At 38.0% G+C, this 20,576-nt stretch overlaps 1 protein-coding gene across 15 annotated transcripts in view; it reads left to right on the top strand.

Moving 5' to 3' along the window:
• Positions 1-20,576, top strand: part of TRIP12 (thyroid hormone receptor interactor 12) — a 147,233-nt gene that overhangs the window by 114,487 nt on the left and 12,170 nt on the right. For 9 of the 15 annotated variants that reach the window (XM_060015962.1, XM_060015961.1, XM_060015966.1 and 6 more), the window contains 13 exons: positions 2,185-2,285; positions 2,509-2,683; positions 3,831-3,972; positions 4,831-5,022; positions 6,305-6,456; positions 7,937-8,109; positions 8,499-8,572; positions 8,654-8,853; positions 9,498-9,625; positions 11,198-11,349; positions 12,450-12,592; positions 13,670-13,826; positions 15,137-15,235. In XM_060015962.1, the coding sequence (XP_059871945.1) occupies positions 2,185-2,285; positions 2,509-2,683; positions 3,831-3,972; positions 4,831-5,022; positions 6,305-6,456; positions 7,937-8,109; positions 8,499-8,572; positions 8,654-8,853; positions 9,498-9,625; positions 11,198-11,349; positions 12,450-12,592; positions 13,670-13,826; positions 15,137-15,235 (1,888 nt within the window). The remainder of the gene's footprint in view (positions 1-2,184; positions 2,286-2,508; positions 2,684-3,830; positions 3,973-4,830; positions 5,023-6,304; positions 6,457-7,936; positions 8,110-8,498; positions 8,573-8,653; positions 8,854-9,497; positions 9,626-11,197; positions 11,350-12,449; positions 12,593-13,669; positions 13,827-15,136; positions 15,236-20,576) is intronic. The other 6 variants (XM_060015964.1, XM_060015965.1, XM_069540835.1 and 3 more) reach the window with 1 other exon arrangement.

The raw sequence follows: 20,576 nt of genomic DNA on the forward strand, positions 1-20,576 counted from the left end.
TATTGCAGCATACATACCAGCTTTAAGAAATCCAGATATTTAATATAGTGAAAAATATTAAAAATCGGAATTTTTAGACTGTAAAGGAAAGAAGATCCCGATTTCCCATTTATCTTTAACTGGCATATGGGAACTTTTGCTGTTAATAAAGGCAAATGAGAGTTCTAAGTTCTCTGCTTCCACCTCTTTTTTAATTCCTTTGTTGTACTGTGCTGCTGAGAACATTACCAAACCCTCGTGTTGGTTTTCATTTTGTTGTGTTGAAACAAGTCACACTCTAAAAGCGTTTTTGTTTCTTTGATGTAAGCTGAAAAGTAGATCTTGGTAAAACATTATACTTAATAAGTGGGGTCCAAACATTTAATCTTACAAGCTGCAAGGTAGCATTGTCCTGTGAAGCTAGCCCACTCCGAACCCCAGCTGCTTTTGGTGCCCCTTGGTGGCAGTTGTCCAGCCTGGTTTAAGTATGAATTTGGCAGTTCTGTGACTTCTGGCACAGCCACTGTTAATTTTAGGAAGCTGCTGGGTTTAAGTGGTACCATGTAGTGGGCACAGTCCAAGGAGTTTGAGAATGCCAGAGACCCTCCACCTTCACTGTTTTCAAGTTGGATTATCTTGCCATTTTCCCTCCCAGCCTTGCCTGCCTCTCTACTTCCTCCCGAGCCCCGCTCCCTCCCCCAGCTGCTGCAGTAACCTTAAGTCATTGCAGATGTTACAGAAAAATCCGATCTGACTTTTTTGGCCAGCCCAATACTATATTATAGCACAGGCACTTGGTAAAATATGATGCAGCTCAGACAAATGCCGTATTTCTGAGCTACATACGTAAAATATATGAAACAAATATGCAATGCAAGAACCTATATGATTATAGGTTCTGACAGTTGATACTCTTAAAGAAAGAGGAAAGGACCTTTTTCTTAAAATACTTTCAGAGTTTTAAGTGATTCCTTTCTCTTCTAATATGGTTTTAAATGAAAAGTTTATATAAATTCGTAAAGGTGGAATTGTTTAACTTTAAGTTTATTCCTTGAAAGTTCACTTGTCCTGATCGTCAGGTATATTGATCACACTATTAAGTGTTTTCAGGAGACATGTCAGATGTTGGAAGACTTTAAATATTTTTTTCAAACTTTTTCTTACTTGGGTCATAGACCAACTGAACTAGAACTTTTTTTCTTCTTCCCCACTTTATGTAGCTTTGTTATTTGAAGGATGATATTTTAAACTATTTCTAGTGGTGTTAAAGATAGTGAAAATAGTTCGCAAAGGCTACATACGTTCTGCTTCATATATTCTAATTCAAAATAGGCTACTCAGACTATCACTTGCCACATTTGTTTACAGATAATTTTGAATTTTTTAAAAAAGTACTTATAAATGCATTCATTTAGGATGTTATTGCCATTACACACCATGAAATTCCTTTGGGTAATATTGGAAAGTATTTTGATAATATTAACACTCAATGCTATGTATATTTTACTTATTGTCATTTAGGTTAGGGAAGAAATAAGGTACCCAAATTTAACATATTCTTTTTCTAGTTTATGCATTGCATATTTGTTTCCTGTGCTTTATGTATGTACTGCATTTAATATTGGAGTTTAACACAGGATTAATGAGATACTCTATTTGGTTTTCTTTTTTTAAATTAATTAATTAATTTCTTTATTTCTTTATATTTGGTAGCATTGGGTCTTCGTTGCTGTGCGCCGGCTTTCTCTAGTTGCGGCGAGCGGGGGCTACTCTTCAGTGTGGCACGTGGGCTTCTCGTTGCGGTGGCTTCTCTTGTTGCAGAGCTCGGGCTCTAGGCGCGCGGGCTTCAGTAGTTGTGGCTCACGGGCTTAGCTGCTCCACGGCATGTGGGATCTTCCCGGACTAGGGCTGAAACCCGTGTCCCCTGCATTGGCAGGTGGATTCTTAACCACTGCACCACCAGGGAAGTCCCTGGTTTTCTTTTTAGTAGTTCAGTATAGTCAAATAGCTAGCTATTTTCTGAACTAATCATTTTCTGTGTCTTGTACACTTCTAGAACATTGGTGCAGAGTTGGCATTAAATAATCATTAAATGAAAAATACCCTGTTATAACAATATTCTGCCATTTTAGCTTGCTTTTAAATGAGTGATGATACTAAATCATGGTAAGTGCTAAACTTATCCCATGTTTTCCCATGTGACAGTCGATTAAGTGATGTTCTAAAGAGAAAACGACTGCCAAAACGAGGATCAAGAAGGCCAAAGTATTCACCTCCAAGAGATGATGACAAAGTAGACAATCAAGGTAATTTTTGTGATGAAACTATGAGGCAGTAAAGGGAAAGGTGGTAGCAGTTAAGGATACATACTTCATTAAAATTGCTGATAGCTTTGAAGCATGCCTGAGTTTCCTGAATTCCCAGTGTTGTTAGTTCTTTTAGCTAATTTATTAAGAGTGGGAATCTTAAATTTCAGTTGGTTTTCATCGATTGCACTGAAATGATTTAATCATCATTCTCTTTTCATAGCTAAAAGCCCCACCACTACTCAGTCACCTAAATCTTCTTTCCTGGCAAGCTTGAATCCAAAAACGTGGGGAAGGTTAAGCGCACAGTCTCACAGCAACAACATTGAACCGGCCCGAGCTGCGGGAGTTAGTGGTCTTGCCAGGGCCGCCTCAAAGGACACCATATCCAATAACAGGTAAGGTGGGGGGTTCTGTGTCACCTCTGTTCTCAGGTCAGAAAAACTTCACATTTTTCGGTCAGCATATTTATTATATGGAGATGAAACATGGACACAGATCTTTAATTTATGCTCAGAGGTGGTGGCATAGCTCAAGGATGGAGCCGATTCTCAATTCTTGAACCCTGTGTCTGGCTTTGTCCTGCATTCCAGTCTCACATTTTAAAATTCCTTTCAACATGTCTACTTGGGAGTTGTGTATGTTCAGAGCCAAACAAATAGGTTTCCCATTGAACCTGTCCCATAGTTCTGTTCTAGAAAAAGAAAGCGGACGTATTTTTTGTACACATACGTGCGCGCTCTTTTATGATAACCCTCCTCTACCCTTTACAATGGAAGGTAAGGCTCTTAGAGCAGAGCCCTTTTTTAGAAACTTAGAATTCTGTCAGCTCAACGATTTCACACCAGTTTATGGCATTAAAAAATTATTTCTTTAAAATCCTATGGATTGTTTTGTCTTTTGGCTCTGGGTGTAACATACCAGCAAGGAGTGCTGCTTCTGCAAATAAGACATTTAAAAAAATCAAATTCCATTGGGAAAACAAGGAAGTTCTTTTTGTTTGGTTGATTGCTTTGGTTGGTTGGTGGTTCTGAACTTAAGTTAATAAAAATAATTAAGCAAATAGATTTCTGAAGCCATCAGAATTTGTAATTTAAACAGCGAGGTCTCAGCTGTCATAGCTAATTGTGCACCTAATAGGTGGATGTTTCTTTTCTATAGTTCTTTACTTCAGCTCTCCAGGGAACATAAATAAAGGACAGTGCAGATATGTCTGTACCTTAGAGAACAGTCATGTAAAATTGCTTTCAGGTGAACACTCAGGAAACTCTTAGGTTGTAGAGTCCCTAGAAGTTAGAACTGTTTCTTTGGTCTTCATGTAATGACCTGAAATGTATTTTAAGTACCTGTGCATTTCTCTAGGTATATCTTAGCCCACTTTCAAACTGAAACTTAATTGGGTTAATGTGGAATCTGAATTTACTAGTCTATAAGCATAGGCCAAAAAGGATTTTAAATGTAGCAACTATTTGCCTTTGACCAGAAGTTATAATTGAAATCCTTTCTGTGTACACTGAGACTTTAATATCTTTTTCCTTCTGGCAGAGAAAAAATCAAAGGTTGGATTAAAGAGCAGGCGCATAAATTTGTAGAGCGTTATTTCAGTTCTGAGAACATGGATGGAAGCAACCCTGCATTGAATGTCCTTCAGAGACTTTGTGCTGCAACCGAACAACTCAACCTCCAGGTACCGTGACTGGTGCATCTGGCTGGTTCACTTCTGTCTCTTCCGGCGTCTCTTCCGTCCTGCTCTTCTTTTCCTTGGTGACTCTCTAGCTTTTTAGCCAGACATGTACCTTTGCTGCTGACATTTCTTTAACTTGTCCCTTGACTTTTCGTGCATCATTTTATCATTAGATGGGCTAGACATCTGGTCTTTGACTTTCTTTCCTTCACCTCCCTTATTTCTTGACAAACGAAGAGACTTTAGAAATGTCCCTCAAGCACATCTCTTCTCTCAGTCCTCTTCAGCTACAGGTGTTAGCATTGAGAAGACCTTCCTTAACCCCTCTTTACCTGTGGCCTGAGAGTACTCAGAGAGGATAGAGATGTAATAACTAAGCCTTTTGTGTTTCATTTGACTCTGTTTGCATTTTTGATATACTTTGAGCAATATGCGTAGTACATGTTTTCCAAGAAGTTGTCTGTTTCATTCATACTTTAAATGTACTAATGTAAAGCCATCCCTTGAACTCTTGTTATATCTCTTTTCATTTTGGTATTGTAGCTCCATTCCTCCATTCGTATTCTCATCCTTTGTCTTTTTTTTTATTTTTTAACACAATTCCATTGGTTGAATATGAAGGTTTTTGTTTTTTTTTAATGTTAGTATGGATACTGGTTTTTTGTCATGAAGTAGTAACATTTTGTGAATGTGTGTGTAGGTAAGGTGTTATTTTTCAAAGCTCTACCAAGAATGCACCACCTGCCCCTGCCTTCTTTTTTAAAGGTGTTAAGAAAGTATCCAGTTGCTTTTGGGGAAATGTGAATTGTGCATTTAGTAAAGGCTGTCTAAATCAGTAAATATTGTTTTCAACTCTTTCAGGTGGATGGTGGAGCTGAGTGCCTTGTAGAAATCCGTAGCATAGTCTCAGAGTCAGATGTTTCATCATTTGAAATCCAACATAGTGGATTTGTGAAGCAGCTGTTGCTTTATTTGACGTCTAAAAGCGAAAAGGATGCTGTGAGCAGAGAGATCAGATTAAAGAGATTCCTTCATGTATTTTTTTCTTCTCCGGTAAGTTATCTAATAATAATGCCTGTGTGTCTTACTTTAAGCGTCATTGTTCACTAGTGTGTGTATTTTCATCCCAGTAGTAATTTCGAGTAGTTTTTGGTCAAGATACTGAGGTAAAGTGTTTAGCTTGCTTATTATACACAGTTGGATTCATTAGTCTTTTATACATCAGGTAAATAATAAAACAACGAAATGGTGACTTGAAGCAAGGGCCTGTTCTGTGGTTGATGAACGTTGAGTCTTTGTTTTTCTGTCAGGCAAGCCATTAATAGTAGTCTCTCACTTGTGAATGTATTTTATTCTCAATATCTGTTTTTAAACATATTGCAGTTTGCAGTATATTTTTTTAAGGGAAATACAGTAGACATAGTGTAGCTATAGACATAAGATAGAGTAGACACATATACATTTCTATTTTGTATGTAAAACACAGAACTAACAATTGCATTGAAGAGTACTTAATCACCATTTATAATGTGGATTATGAGACCAGAAGCCACAGAGCAGCTTCAGTTCCTTCACCCTCAGTGAGTGAGAGCAAGAGAGTAACCTGAACACTGTTGACTGAACATCACTCTGCTTGTTCATATGGCTTAAGAGAAGGCATCCCTAGGGAAGATTCTCTGGTTCAGCTGTGTAATAGGGCTAAGGACAAGTCTCCTGTGTGAAACTGTGTCACCATGTCTTTTCAGTGTTTGCAGGCATTGCTTATATTATTTTAACTTGTGCAGCTACCTAAAGCAGAATTGATGTTTATTTGAGAATCATTAGATGTGTAGCAATATTGGCTATAGTTTCATACCATGCTTAAAATTATGTGCAGGTCTGTAATCTCTTATCTGAAACTCCTTGGGGCTGGATGGGTTTCACGAGTTCTACCATACAGTATATACAGCATGTATTACCTGATATATCCCCAGTGGATTCTGAACAGTACTTTGTACACATTAAATATTTTTGCAGCAAAACATAGGACTATTCCTACTAAATAAAGGTTGAATAAAGACTCCAAATGGCCTTGTGTCTGTCTGAGTCAGGTTTTGCCACTAAATGAGTTGTGTTTTCAAGCCTTTTGGACTTAGGAATTGTGAATATGGGATTGTGGGCCTGTACAGAAAGAATGTCTTTATTGAAATAATTTCTTTGGAAACAGTGTTCTAACCAAATCCATCAAAAAAGGTTCAGTAGATTAGATCTTGTAAAACTGCCTATTAAATTTTCTTGTTGAGCATTCCATTTTCATGAGGCCTTGCTTAACCTATTGGTTTATTTATAACTTCAGCTTCCTGGAGAGGAGCCCATTGGAAGAGTAGAACCAGTGGGTAATGCACCTTTGTTGGCATTAGTTCACAAGATGAACAACTGCCTCAGCCAGATGGAACAGTTTCCAGTCAAAGTGCATGACTTTCCGAGTGGAAATGGCACAGGAGGCAGGTAAGGATCATTGCCTAGGTGTGCTCTTGCCATTGGACTTTATGCTTTATTTTGTTGAGGTAAGGTGGCAAGAGGTCTAGTGACGTCTTGGTCTGCTCAAAGAACATTCATCTATAAGGACCGCAGAAATTAAATATTCTAAAGTGTGAATCAAATAATTTTTATCCATAAAGTCGTACCCCGTATCTTAAACATGATGTTTTGAAAATATAAAACCAACTTGTGCTGGAAAGTTGTAATAGGCTTAGTTTTCCTTAAATTGATGTACTTTAATATATAAAGCTTTTCTCCAAGAAGTTTGTAGATATGGATAATAAAATGTTTACTTTCTGTGCAATAATGTGATTTCATTATAAGTGGTTTTGCAAAAACTTTGCATTTTGATGGGCTTTAACAAATAAGTTTATTTTTTTTCCATAATAAAGTAGTTTTACAGGACTCATGAAGTGCTGCAGAAAGAATTCATTAAGTTCATTGTTGTGTTCTTACGGAATGTTACGTGCTTCCTGGAATATTATGACTAGTTGCCTAGAAAATTTTAAAAAGTAGTTTGGGTTTAAAAAACACAGTCTGGTGTGTTTTAAAGATATTTAAAATTCTGACTGAATTAAAACAGTATGCATTATTGAATAATGAAGTGATCAGTGTGGACTAGATTTTTTTCTGCTTTGAAATTTAATGTAGAGAGTGGTATTTAATTTTGATTATTAAACTGTCCTGGAAGATTTTTATGAAATAAAGGGACACTTTCAAATATATTTGAGAAAACCATAGTGTTTTACATTTTTATCTAAATTTGTGTAAAATATGTCTGTTTACATATGTATATACCAATATAATGGAATATTCTTTCCCACACCCCTGTTTGCATGCGTTATGGAACCTTGTAGATAACTGCATTTTAAACTCGTCTTACTCTTGCCAGACCTTTTCAGAAATGAGCAGTTGAATATCATTACCAGGTCTAGACTGGTATAGCTATTAAACTGCTTCACTCAAAAGACTATAGCAAAGTAAAATTTAAAGGTTAGTTTTTAAAGTAATTTTGTAGCTGAAATCTTTGAAAGCAAAAATGAGAGGGTTTGTTGTTTGTTTTTAAATAAATAGGATTTAGTAGGCAATGGCAAAATATTGCAGAAGTGAGCATGCCCGAATGGTTCAGGAATTTTTATCCTGCGGAAATAATTAAATCTTGATCGTGAGATATTTCCGCTTACATAGATTCATGGTGGGACAGAGATGGAAGGTTGATTTAACGTTTTCATATGCATGCGTACACATCCTCTTTTATTTCTTATTTTATCATAAAAAGTGTTTTCCAATAACTTGGAATTGCTGGCTTTACTATATACATAACTGGTAAGTGCTAATTTGTGTCTCAAGAAAAATGCAGAGTTTGTATTATCTTGCTTTTATTTTAGTTAGTGTATGTTGGTTTTGAAAATAATAGAATAACTTTTTTTTCATAAATTATCTTGAGCTTTTCTCTCAACAGAGGATCACAGGCTTTAAAATTTTTCAACACACATCAGTTAAAATGCCAGTTACAAAGACATCCAGACTGTGCAAATGTGAAGCAGTGGAAGGGTGGACCTGTCAAGATTGACCCTCTGGCTTTGGTGCAAGCAATCGAGAGATACCTTGTAGTTAGAGGTACTTTCTGTACATGTATATTGTGTGTTTATGTGTACATTTGGGATGAAATTAGTATTAAGGGATATATAAATTATTTCCCTATTGCTGCTTCTGTCAAAACCTAGCATCAGGAACTTCTGTACTCATCATTTATTTTATATGTAGTATGTAGAAATTTTGTAGGGATTGACTGCTTACTTGGTTGATTGGGTGATGAGTTACTTTATCCTGGTGGAATGTAATAGAAATCACATTTTGTATCTGACAGTTTTCTTAATCTTTCTGCTTTGTAGATCAAAATGTAATATACATGTTTTTCTAGGAATATGTTAGTTTAACCAGTATATATAGGCTTTTCTTTGCCACATGAAATTGCTAGGAGTTTAACAGACTTCTTGGGTCCTTAGGGTATGGAAGAGTAAGAGAAGATGATGAAGACAGTGACGATGATGGCTCTGATGAGGAAATAGACGAGTCTCTGGTAAGGTGCTGTTCTTACCAAGTTTTAATGTGTAAAGTTCAGGGCCTGTAGCTTCAATGGCTTTTGTTTTGCTTTATTTAGGCTGCTCAATTCTTAAATTCAGGAAATGTACGACACAGGCTACAGTTTTACATCGGAGAGCATTTGCTGCCGTATAACATGACTGTGTATCAGGCAGTACGGCAGTTCAGTATACAGGCCGAAGATGAACGGGAATCCACGGATGATGAGAGCAATCCTCTAGGAAGAGCTGGTATTTGGACGAAAACTCATACAATATGGCAAGTCTGAAAATGATTTTGTTTGGTTTTTCATCAACATTGATACTGTTTGTGTGTTTTGGAATTCCTGTTACTGGCTGGCTTGCATAAGGAGAGAGGGGACTCTAAATTCTATGTTTTATTATTAAAAGCCACTTCAAATGTTCCATCTTGTGTGTGTGCATGTGTGTGTATGTGTGTATATTTAGCTTCCTCATTAAGTCTACTTGAAAATGTGTTTGGGCAATAAATAATCATAATTTGCACCTACTTTTCTAGTAGCTTCATTTCAAGTCTTTAAATAAGGCAAAAATGTCTCCGTAAGATGATGTTCCTTTAGGTAGTACGAAGTTTGGCATCTCTGAGCCCTTAGACGCATTTGGATGCAGCTTCCTGCACTGTTGGTGAATGTCTGCTACTTACTTAAACAGGGTGATTCTTCTCAGAGCCACCCCCTGGAGTTTCTCAGGTGGCCCCTCCTAGGTGATCTTTTCTAGGAAGCAGTCCCATTGGCGGTTCTCCAAATCCACAACTAGGGAGAGAGAGGATAGCCCTCAGAGAGTTGTTCTGGTAACTCTGTGGTGTCTGTGGCTTGCACTTTGGCCTTGCAGAATAATTTGCCATTTTAAAATCTACTTTGGGTTTACATACTCTTACTACTTTAGGTACAAACCCGTGAGAGAGGATGAAGAAAGCAATAAAGATTGTGTTGGTGGCAAAAGAGGAAGAGCCCAAACAGCTCCAACAAAAACTTCCCCTAGAAATGCAAAAAAGCACGATGAGCTGTGGAACGGTAAGTGATGTCTAGAGGGGCAAGGAGATCGCCGTGGGGCAGTAGTCTTCCTGTCTTGAAGGTTTTGACAGAGTGATTTATATCTAGTAGTAAAATCTTTTAATATAATTTATAAAAATATGAATTACTACAAATGCTTGGCTGCTTTTAATTGAACCCTTGACTTTAATGTCTAGAAGGTGAAAAGTTATCTTGAAAGAATTTGTGGGAAAACTTACCATTCTTTCCATGAAGAATTCATGTTTTTATGAAAACAAAAACAAATTTCATTAGTAGAGCATATGCACTAAAGAAGAGGCTGAACATTGGCAGGTTGACCCTTAATTTTTATTGTTATTCATTATAATAGTGTGATCCACCAATTATAGAAGGAATAAAAAGTTCTGCTAGGTTATAAAATGACTACAGAAAGTAGTAAAACCTCCCAATTGACTTACCTTCCTTTGTAGTATTTCCTTCCAGTCTAACTTTGCTCATTTCCTCCCTTTCTTTCTTTCTTTTTTTTTTTTTTTTTTTGTGATACGCGGGCCTCTCACTGCTGTGGCCTCTCCTGCCACGGAGCACAGGCTCCGGACGCGCAGGCTCAGTAGCCATGGCTTACGGGCCCAGCCGCTCTGCGGCATGTGGGATCTTCCCAGACCGGGGCACGAACCCGTGTCCCCTGCATCGGCAGGCGGACTCTCAACCACTGCGCCACCAGGGAAGCCCCTCTCCCTTTCTTTTTTATAAGATGGTTACAGTGCCTTACCAATAGGCTGCAGTCCTTGGGGACCAGCTCCTATCAGGGATTTCCAAACACTGGTGTTGTTGATGAAATTTTCCCTGATCCACAGAAGTAAGGGCATTGTAGCAACTTTGTTTTTCATAAAACTCAGTTTTTTCTATATAAAAGGGTGTTTGAGATATTTGTTTTCTATGTTTTTGGTATTAAAACAATTGCCCTTTTATGCAGAGATAGTGTTGTGATTTTTAATTTCTTTGCTTGGTAGAAGTAAATGGCAACAGTTTCAATCTCTCTCTTTTTTTTACTGCTATTACTTTATGAGATCTAAGAACAAAGGAATTGCAGATCCTACTTGGAAACTATCACAGTCTATCATGTCCTAAGTCTTGGATTAAATAACCAAATCTTATTTTTATCAGATTTATAACTTGGGAGTATTTGTTTATCTTACATGGCCATTTTAAACCGGATATAAAAAAATCCAGGAAATTTCAGTAACAGTGAACTTAATTTAAACACCTTTTCTTTACTCCTCTCTGGCCATTTTATTGTCAGTTATTTTTCTGATATAAAGGAGGAATGCAAAGGAGTCAGTTTTTCTCCTTTACAATGTATGAGTATGGGAGAGAAAGTGAAATTTTCCTAAGCCTGGATGATTTATCTATAAGATAAAAAGGGGAAAAAAATTGTTCAAGCTGTCAGTACTCTACTAGTAAGATACCGAGTGTTAAATCTTAACCACTCGTGGTTACTGTTTTTAGGCATGTTGAGATGATGCTGGCTTCGTTGACTCTGCCTTTCTAACTTTGATCAACACTTTGATCAAACTTTGATCTTTTGCCCTCTAGATGGAGTGTGCCCGTCAGTATCAAATCCTTTAGAAGTTTACCTCATACCCACACCACCTGAAAATATAACTTTTGAAGACCCTTCATTAGATGTGATTCTTCTTTTAAGAGTTTTACATGCCATCAGTCGATACTGGTATTACTTGTATGATGTGAGTAATGTTGTCTACTTTCGAACTTTTCCCTGATGTGTTGTCCATTACATGTTTTTTCTTAGTGTCTGTCTAGTGCTTGATCAGTTTCCTGTTGTACTAGAAGTAGAAACAATGATTCAGCTGAACAGCACAGATCCTAGCCCAGCATGTATGAAAGATACTCTTCCAGTATGTTAGTAAGAACAAAGCGTAAAGCAGCTCTGTATACTTCATACAGTAAAGTCACCTATTTTGAGTTTAAAAATATGGTCAGATTTTCTTTTGCATTTATATTTCAGTGGTAGTATTTATACGATAACTTGAGCAAGTGGTTTTTACAGGGCAAGATGGATATTAAGTAGTTTCTTAGTCTTTGCAACTGATATTTCCCCAGAATACTACAGAATGCTCTGAACAATCATACCACTTTAGAAATATTAACGTTCAACATGCTGGTTTTAATCTCCAAAAACATGAATCTATTTTACTGTAAAAGCTGTATCAACAAGAAAAATTCTGCATTCTCCCAAATGTGTCATAATTAGGTAAAAATTCATCTAGGCAAAATAGTATTTATGCTTTATTTTATTGTTTTTAAGAATTAAACTGCCACCTCGGTAGTCTTAAGAGCAATATAATGAAATATACATACATTTAATTTAGTTCTCTAGGCAGACCTAGCTCTCTTGGCAGACTTGTAAATATTCTCTAGCTATAATTTATAAAATTAAGCTACCACATAAAAATTGAACATTATTAGTTAAAAAATCTTTAGGTACCTTTAGCTAAAAGTTCATTTATTTAAGATGTGTATTAAATTCAAGTGAAAGTTGAATGCTTGTCTTTGATACTTCGCTAGTGGAGGGAAGAGTGAAGGAGCTGGCCCTGCATGAAGCGTTCGCTATGTCAGTGGCGCGTGGGGGTTGGGCTGTCTCAGCTGTACGTTGTGAAAGCTGTCATTCAGGTTGGGACATACCAACAGGAAGCTGTATGTTGGAAACCAGCAGGGGAAATCTCGGCACTCTGCACGCGTATTTGGGAATAAAGGAAACGATGGTGACTATAATCCTAATGTTTTACTACATAATAGACTTTTTTTTTTTTTTAACATTTTACAGAATGCAGTGTGCAAGGAAATTATCCCAACTAGTGAATTTATTAACAGTAAGTTGACAGCAAAAGCAAATAGGCAGCTTCAGGATCCTTTAGTAATCATGACGGGAAACATCCCAACATGGCTTACTGAACTAGGAAAAACCTGGTAAGACAATCACTTCTGTAGTGGTGGGCTTGGGGGTGTTATCATTGTGTTGATCTTTATATATCTTGTTACAAAAACATAGTCTTTAGCAAACCTATTTAAATGTGTTTAGTTAATGCGATTTTTGATCATAGCTTGCTTAATTGTGTAGCTTCAGCATCCAAACAGGCTAGATGAGCTGGGGCCGGCACTAGGTCTACTTGATAGTATCTTTATGTATGAAATAGGGAAGTACACAAGGATTTTTAGTGAGGAGATTCAGCCCTCTTCCATCATAAAATTGGACACCAGAGGTGGAGTTTGGTTGATTCTCTCTCTGAGCCTGTTTGGGTCCAGACCTACATTCTTGGAGACTATAGGACTGCACTGATGGATACGGGAGCCACCAACCACATGTAGCTGTATTTACGTTTAGATGAATTAAAATGAAAATTTTTAAATGGGAGATTTTTAGTCACACTGCCCACATCCTTGCGTGGCTACTCATATTGTACAGAATAGATGCTGGATGCTTAGATAATCATAGGAAGTGCTCTGGACGGTTCTGTGTCAAGAACTGCCAAAATCATATGTCAAGACGCAGCGGGGCCTTGGTACTGCAGAGTTCATTCTTTAAAGATAAGCAGCTGCCTTTTGGCAGTTTTGAGTGACTTAACAAATGCCAAAGCCCAGAGGAAAATCATGAACTTAGTGAAACCATTACTTGTGTCTATGTGGAATGGGATGGGTTGGCAACCTGGTGAGGTGGTGATTATATTTTAAAATTTCGCCTTCACTAGTCATGTTATGCTTACTGAATGTCATTGGGAGATTAAAGATGATCTTGGATGGACTTGATTTTAATGGTTGAATTTCAGATTTCATAGTGAATGGCTACTTAATGCATTATTACTTGATCACTTAGAAATTTCATGCAAGAATTATGAAAATTCTTCAAAATTAGTTGAGTAGACCATTTTTATTGGTTACATTATAATTATTAATCTGTATCATATCAAAAGTTGTTTCTAAGCCAGGGTTTTTTAATGGTTTCTGATTCTAATTCAGTTAATAAATTTATATCGCATCTTTTTACAGCCCGTTTTTCTTCCCTTTTGATACCCGGCAAATGCTTTTTTATGTAACTGCATTTGATCGGGACCGAGCAATGCAAAGATTACTTGATACCAACCCAGAAATCAACCAGTCTGATTCTCAAGATAGCAGAGTTGCACCTAGATTGGATAGAAAAAAAGTAAGTTTCTCCCGAAAATATTTAAAGATAAGTCATACTGATAATGGATAAACTAGAAATGTGATGCATCTAATTATCCCTATTGGTTTAGAGGCTTATCTTAGTCACAGTTATCTTCTTTGCTTACCTTCTTATCATATGTGTTAGCCATATTTTCCTATCAGTCTCTTGGGATCTCTTGGGATTCTTCTTTATCCTCCAGTAAGAGTCCTTCCCTCCCACCCCGGTTTCTGTAATGATTTCTACAGTTGTTTTTCTCTTTTAGTCTCCATAACTCTTGTGCCAAGGAAGAATCTTCTCTTCTTTCACTGAGACCTCCTTCCTTTCCTTTCTAAATTAAGAACTCTAACCATATCTCCCTTTTATAATTGATCCCTTTATGCAGTAGGTAGAATTAATCAAATCCACATCATTCTCTTAGCAAATCACACCAATTAGAAGAGACAAACAAAATCCTTGATCTAGTTCATGTCTCTATACCCGTCAGCCTTGTATTGCTGACTGCATCTTCTTGTGCTTCTAATCCTGGCCGCATGGTGATAACTCTAAACCACACAGCCCTGGGCCATTTACATCTGAGACTAGTTCTGCACTTCTCACACCGCACTGCCTTTTACTTAGGACTTCTTTGTTCATCATCCTTTTTCTTGCTGAGGATTCTTACTCAAGTCTGTCTTCCTACAAACTTCTATCTCCAAAAGTCTCACAGAAGCCATTAGTAATGGCTTAAAAAGGGGGAGTGGGAGGAATGAGAAGCAAAACAAAAAAACATTGTTCTTAAATCCTATCTTTATTTGTATCGTTAGGATTCCATAAATAAGGTGTAGGTAGAATTTGGAAATCTATCAAGACCTTTCTCATCCCCCTGCATCTCATTAATAGATATTTGCAGTGGTGCTTGTAGGATCTCTGCTGGTCAGAGCCAGTAGGTTTCCAGCTCACCTGTCACCTCCACACCTATTTCTCCATCACCAAACTATAAATGTACACAGCGAGATTTCATGGAGCCACAGCCCTGAATTGCATTGATGTTTGAGAAGGTTACAGAGATCCTTTCTTCAACAACTTGAATTTTCTGAATTTGCCATGGGCTCAAGCTAATAACTACACTCACATCTAGCTTTTCTTCACGTACAGCAGGATGCTGTCAATGTTTATAGCAGTGCAGCTACGTCTTAAAACCTCTTCTGAGGTGTGCTTCTTTTTTAAGAAATAATTTTTAACGATTGAATTGGTTTTTTTTTTTTTTGCACTGAGAGAAATGCCACCTGTTTATCAAAGTTTCCTCACATTTGTACTTTTCTTTGCAGCGTACTGTGAACAGAGAGGAGCTGCTGAAACAAGCAGAGTCTGTGATGCAGGATCTTGGCAGCTCACGGGCCATGTTAGAAATTCAGTATGAAAATGAGGTGAGCTTATGAGGCTGTGTTGACTTGTGCTCTTGATAAGATGTCCCTAGAGTTTCTTGGTCCTGTGAAATTCTAAAAGACGATTGGGAAATTTATCTCAAAACTTGAGATGTACTCTGTTTTCTCTTGAATCATTTGTTCTAAGTTCTCCATTTTTCGAGGTTAAATTGCATAATAAAAGGGTTTTTTTTTTCCTGGCATTAGAGCAAGTGTTTGTGTAATCTTTAGGTTGATAAAGTGAAAGGCTTTAAACATAACTTTCAAAATGTTTGAACTGCGTTTTTAAAAAAATCAGGTTTATTTACAACTCATATATCATAAATGCACACTTTTAAGATACACATTTCTAAGTGTTGACAAATGTATACAGTCTATAACCACAACCACATCAAGATAAAGAAAAAATCCCATCACCACAGAAAGTTGTCTTAGACCGTTTTGCAGTCAGTCCCCAGCCTTCATCCCCAATCCCTGGCAACCATTGATCTGTATTCTGTCCCTCCAGTTTTGTCTTTGTACAGTATCATAATAAATGGAGTCATATAGTACGTAGCCATTTGTGTTACTCTGCTTTCACTTAGTGTAATGCTAATTCATGTTGTTGCGTGTATCAGTTTGTTTCCTTTCATTGCTGAATAATAGTAATAGTCCATTACGTGGACATACCATCATATGTTTACCTAACCATCAGTTGATGCACATTTGAGGTGTTTCCACTTTCTTAGCTCTTATGAGTAATGCTGCTGTGAACATTTGTGTACAAGTCGTCGTGTAGACATATGTTTTCATTTCTCTTGGGTAAAATACAAAATACTTCAGGGTTGAATGGCTGAGTCTTTTGGTAAGGTATGTTTTGACTTTATATGAAACACCAAACCGTTTCCCAGGGTAACTGCCCCATTTTTCCTTCCCACCAGTAATGTAGTATGTGAATTTCAGTTATTTCACATGCTTACCAAAACTTGGTTATTGCCAGTCTTTTTAATTTTAGTTATTCTAGTGGATTTACTGTAGTTATAATTTGCATTTCGCTGATGATTAATGATACTATCTTTTCATTTCTTATCTTCTTTGGAGGAAGTGTCCAGGAATTCTGCCCACTTTTTCATTGGGTTTTGTTTTATCAGAGCTTTTAGGAGTTCTTTATACATTCTGCATACAAGTCCTTTATGAGATAAGTGTTTTGCAAATATTTTCTTTCAGTCTGTTGTTTATCTTTTCATTTCCTGATGAAGTATCTTTGAAAGAGCAGAAGTTGTTAATTTTGATGAAATCCAGTTTATCAATTTTTTCCCTTTCTGGTTTATGCTTTTTGTATCCCAAGAAAATTTCCATTAAACCGTGGTCTCAAACATTTTTTCTTATTTGTTTTGTTAGGAGTTGTATAGTTTTAGCTCTTATATTTAGGCCTATGATCTGTTTTGAGTTTGTGTTTGTGTTTTTGTTTTTTTGTTTTTTTTTTTTTTAGCTGCATTGGGTCTTTGTTGCAGCGCGCGGGCTCTCTCCAGTTGCGGTGAGCGGGGGCTACTCTTCACTGCGGTGCGCGGGCTTCTCATTGCGGTAGCATCTCTTGTTGCCGAGCACAGGCTCTAAGGCGTGCAGGCTTCAGTAGGTGTGGCACACAGGCTCAGTAGTTGTGGCGCACTGGGTTATTTGCTCCACGGCATGTGGGGTCTTCCCGGACCAGGGATCAAACCTGTGTCCCCTGCATTGGCAGGCAGATTCTTAACCACTGCGCCACCAGGGAAGTCTCTCACGGGATGTTGATTAGGTTTGTGTTGAATCATGATCAGTTTGGGAGAGAGTTGATGTTTATGGTATTGAATCTTCCAGTGTGTGAATACAGCGTAGCCTTTCTCTGATTTAGGTCTTTAACTTCTCTCAGTATGCTTCATAACTGCAGTCTAGAGGTCTCTCGTGTAGATGTTTTATTAAGTTCCTCCCAAATAGTTCATGTTTTTTGATGGTTTTTTTTTTGTTTTGTTTTGTTTTTGTTTTTGTTTTTTTTTTTTTGATGGTTTTGAAAATAATATTGTTCTTTCTTTTCAATTTCCAGTTGCTGTTAGTTTGTAGAAGTAAAGTTTTCTTTGTTGACCTTGTTTTCTGTGACCTTGATAACTTAATTATTGGTTCTAAAAATTTTAAATAGATCATTTAGGATTGTTGTAGATACGGGGCTTGGGCAACTTTTCTGTGAAGAGCAAGATAATAAATGTTTCAGGCTTTGTGGACCACGTGGTCTTCATCACAGCTCCTCACTTCTGGCTTTGTAGTGTGAAAGTGGCCGTACACAATACAAACATGAATGAGCAGGGCTGTGTTCCAATAAAACTTTATTGATAGTCACTGAAATTTGAAGTCATATAATTTTCACACATTGTGAGATATTATTCAAGGATTTTTTTCAACCGTTTAATATTGTAAAGCCCATTCTTAGCCTACAGACTGTACAAAACAGGCAGTAGGGCCTGAGCTGTAATTTGCTGTTCCATGTTGTAGACAGTCATGTCACCCATGAAAAAAGACAGCTTTACTTTCTTTCTGATCTTTCTTTTGTTTCTTTTGAGTTGTTTTTAAATAGCCAGGCCAGTATGCCAAAAGACTCAAAATAATGATTTTCTATAATTGACTCTGAAGTATTGAGTCTCCTGGGGATACTTTCCTTCCTTTAAAAATATTTATTTTATTTATTTATTATTTATTTTATTTATTTATTTTGGCTGCGCCGAGTCTTAGTTGCAGCATGTGGGATCTTTTTTTAGTTGCGGCATGAGGAATTCTTAGTTGCAGCATGCGAGCTCCTTTAGTTGTGGCATGCAGACTCTTAGCTGCAGCACGCATACAGGATCTAGTTCCCTGAGCAGGCATCGAACGTGGGCCCCCTGCATTGGGAGCGCAGAGTCTTAACGCACTGGACCAGCAGTGAAGTATCTTAATTTTTTTTTTTTTAAGACAAAACTTAAGTTTTTGGACATCTGAAACTTACGGACATGACATTTCCAAATACTCCATTTACTTATTATTTATTTATAAAAGCCAACAACTCTGCCTCCCAGTTTTCTTCTCTGTGAAGTGTGGGTTGTAGTACAGCCTCAGAGTTGTGACAGTTCATGTGGTGAAGAGTTAGAACCGTGCCGGGCTCTTGGTGAGCACTATGTGTATGTAGCAGTTTAATCTACAAAGCTGTCTGTAGTTAACCACGTGATTTTAATCATGACTTTGATTTTTCACTCGTTTTCTTAAGCATTTTCTCTTCCTCATTAAGACTTTTGAATAGTTGACAGTATTTAATCATCAAATTTAAAATTGTAAGTAGTTACGTACTAAGTATACAGAGTGCCAGGATCCAGGTTATGGCAGAGTTCCTGCATTCCCAGGATCACAGCGTAGTTGGGGGGACGCAGGACAGAGTGCGAATGGGTGTGGAAAGTGAGTGGTAGAGGTACCAAGTGAATGAGCCTTTCAGATGAGGAGCCTGTTTCAGGAAAGAGAGGGGAGAGTTAAGGAATCAAAGGGTGTAGCTTGAACAGAGGATCAGGCTTGGTGGTGAAGAGCAGAAGGGAGTAGCTCTGGAGGGGATGGGAGGCAGATGGAATGGAAGCTGGGATAAGAAATTTGGGTCTTTTGAATCTACCCCGGTCATGCCTGTTGCTCAGAGGATACAGCTCTTATATGTTTACATGTCCAAATTTCTTACTCATGAAACTGTAAGACCTTTGCTGTAGCCAGCTTGTTCTGCTTGGTTATTTAAACACGCTTTTTCTACTTTGTTTTACTCCAACATATTTTTCTCTCGTCAGGAATGAACGTCTTTACTCTCATCCTTCATGCCCCTGTTCAGATTGCGTCTTACATGAAACCTAAACTTAAGTTCAGAATAGCATCACGCTGATTGTTCCACGGGTCAGGATTGAAATGCTGATACAGAAATCACAATTTTATGATTTTCACTGATGGGTCTTTCCTGATGACTCTGGAAGAAATTCTGTGAGCCAACTTCATTGAGGAAGGAGGGTTGGAGTGCTGGCTTTATATATGCTTAGGGCCTCGGGTTGTCAACCAGATTCAACCGTACAAGTCAGCTGGTGTCTGTTAGGAAGCCTTTCTAACTAGCTCTAGAAGAATCCTGACCAAAATGTCAGAACAGAATGGGCTCCATTCTTGAATAGAGATGACTGGTAAGCCAGGGAGGAACTAAGCCAGTCTCTGGGCTCAGCAAACCACTTGAGCCCATTACCTGTCACATGGTCTATGCCTCCAGGACGATGAAAGGTTAGGAGCATGGACTGGGGAGCCTGGTGCTGCCACTTACTAGCTGTATGAAGTCGGGCTAGTTATGTAAACTCCCCAGTAGTAACCCAACGAAGGGCACGGTGACTGTGCCTACCTCATTATGTTGTTTAAGTGATTAAATGCTAAAATGTGTAAAACACAACGTTATCTGTTACGTGGTATATGCTAGTATATAAGCATTAGCTTTTGAAAGAGACAGACTTTGAAAGTTTCAAATAACACAAGTTGTCAAACTTTTTTGTTTTTCTGTGTTTGTTTCTAGAGCTTTATGCTTTTCCTTCCTTTTGGAAGACATTTTCCTCTACCCTCCTAGGTTCTTCTGGCTGGTCACAGGAAGTCTGAGTAACTCACCAAAATGGCCAAAACCCTCCTCTTAAATACTGTCTTCAGCCAAAGACAGAAGAGGATGTTGGGGGTAGTGGTTTGGGACTTCAAAGCGGGGAGGAAGGCAGTCCACATGGAGCAGATGTTTGGTAAACAAATATTTGCCAGGCCAGGCAGAGACAATGGGACCCAGAGTGGACTCTGATCCCTAGGCCCTGTTTTCCTCCCACCATCCCTAGCCCATATTCTTTGCAGATACCTCTGGTGATAGCTCTGTTGTGGGAACCGGCCCTTTATCAAAATTCTTTTAGGCAGTTAGAGAGTATAAGTCAGTTTCTTCCCTGAGTCTTTTGGGCCTTGATTGTTTTCAGCTGTAAGTAATCCGCATGCCAAAGAGACCTTTGGGGCTGGCAAATTTTGTGTCTCCTCGTTCCTTTCAAAACAAATGAAGCAAAACCACAGCACCTACCTTTTTTTTTAAGGGAGTGGCTGGGTAGGATAAAGATTCCTGGAAAGGTCAGGTCTATCTACGGGGTTGCTGGCCAGCCCAGTGCAGGGGTGACTCGCCAGAGCAGGTGTGACCTGGTCCTTCCACCCTCACAGAGGCTTCCTGGGATGAAAGTGTATACAGTTTTGCCCATGTCACTTAATATTTTAAGTTAAGTCTGTTTTACTGTTAGCAGTAACAGTATTTGGATGAAGGAAATAGGCTGATCTAATCTAT

Source organism: Delphinus delphis, chromosome 7 (genome assembly GCF_949987515.2).
Source record: "Delphinus delphis chromosome 7, mDelDel1.2, whole genome shotgun sequence".
Lineage (NCBI taxonomy): Eukaryota > Metazoa > Chordata > Mammalia > Artiodactyla > Delphinidae > Delphinus > Delphinus delphis.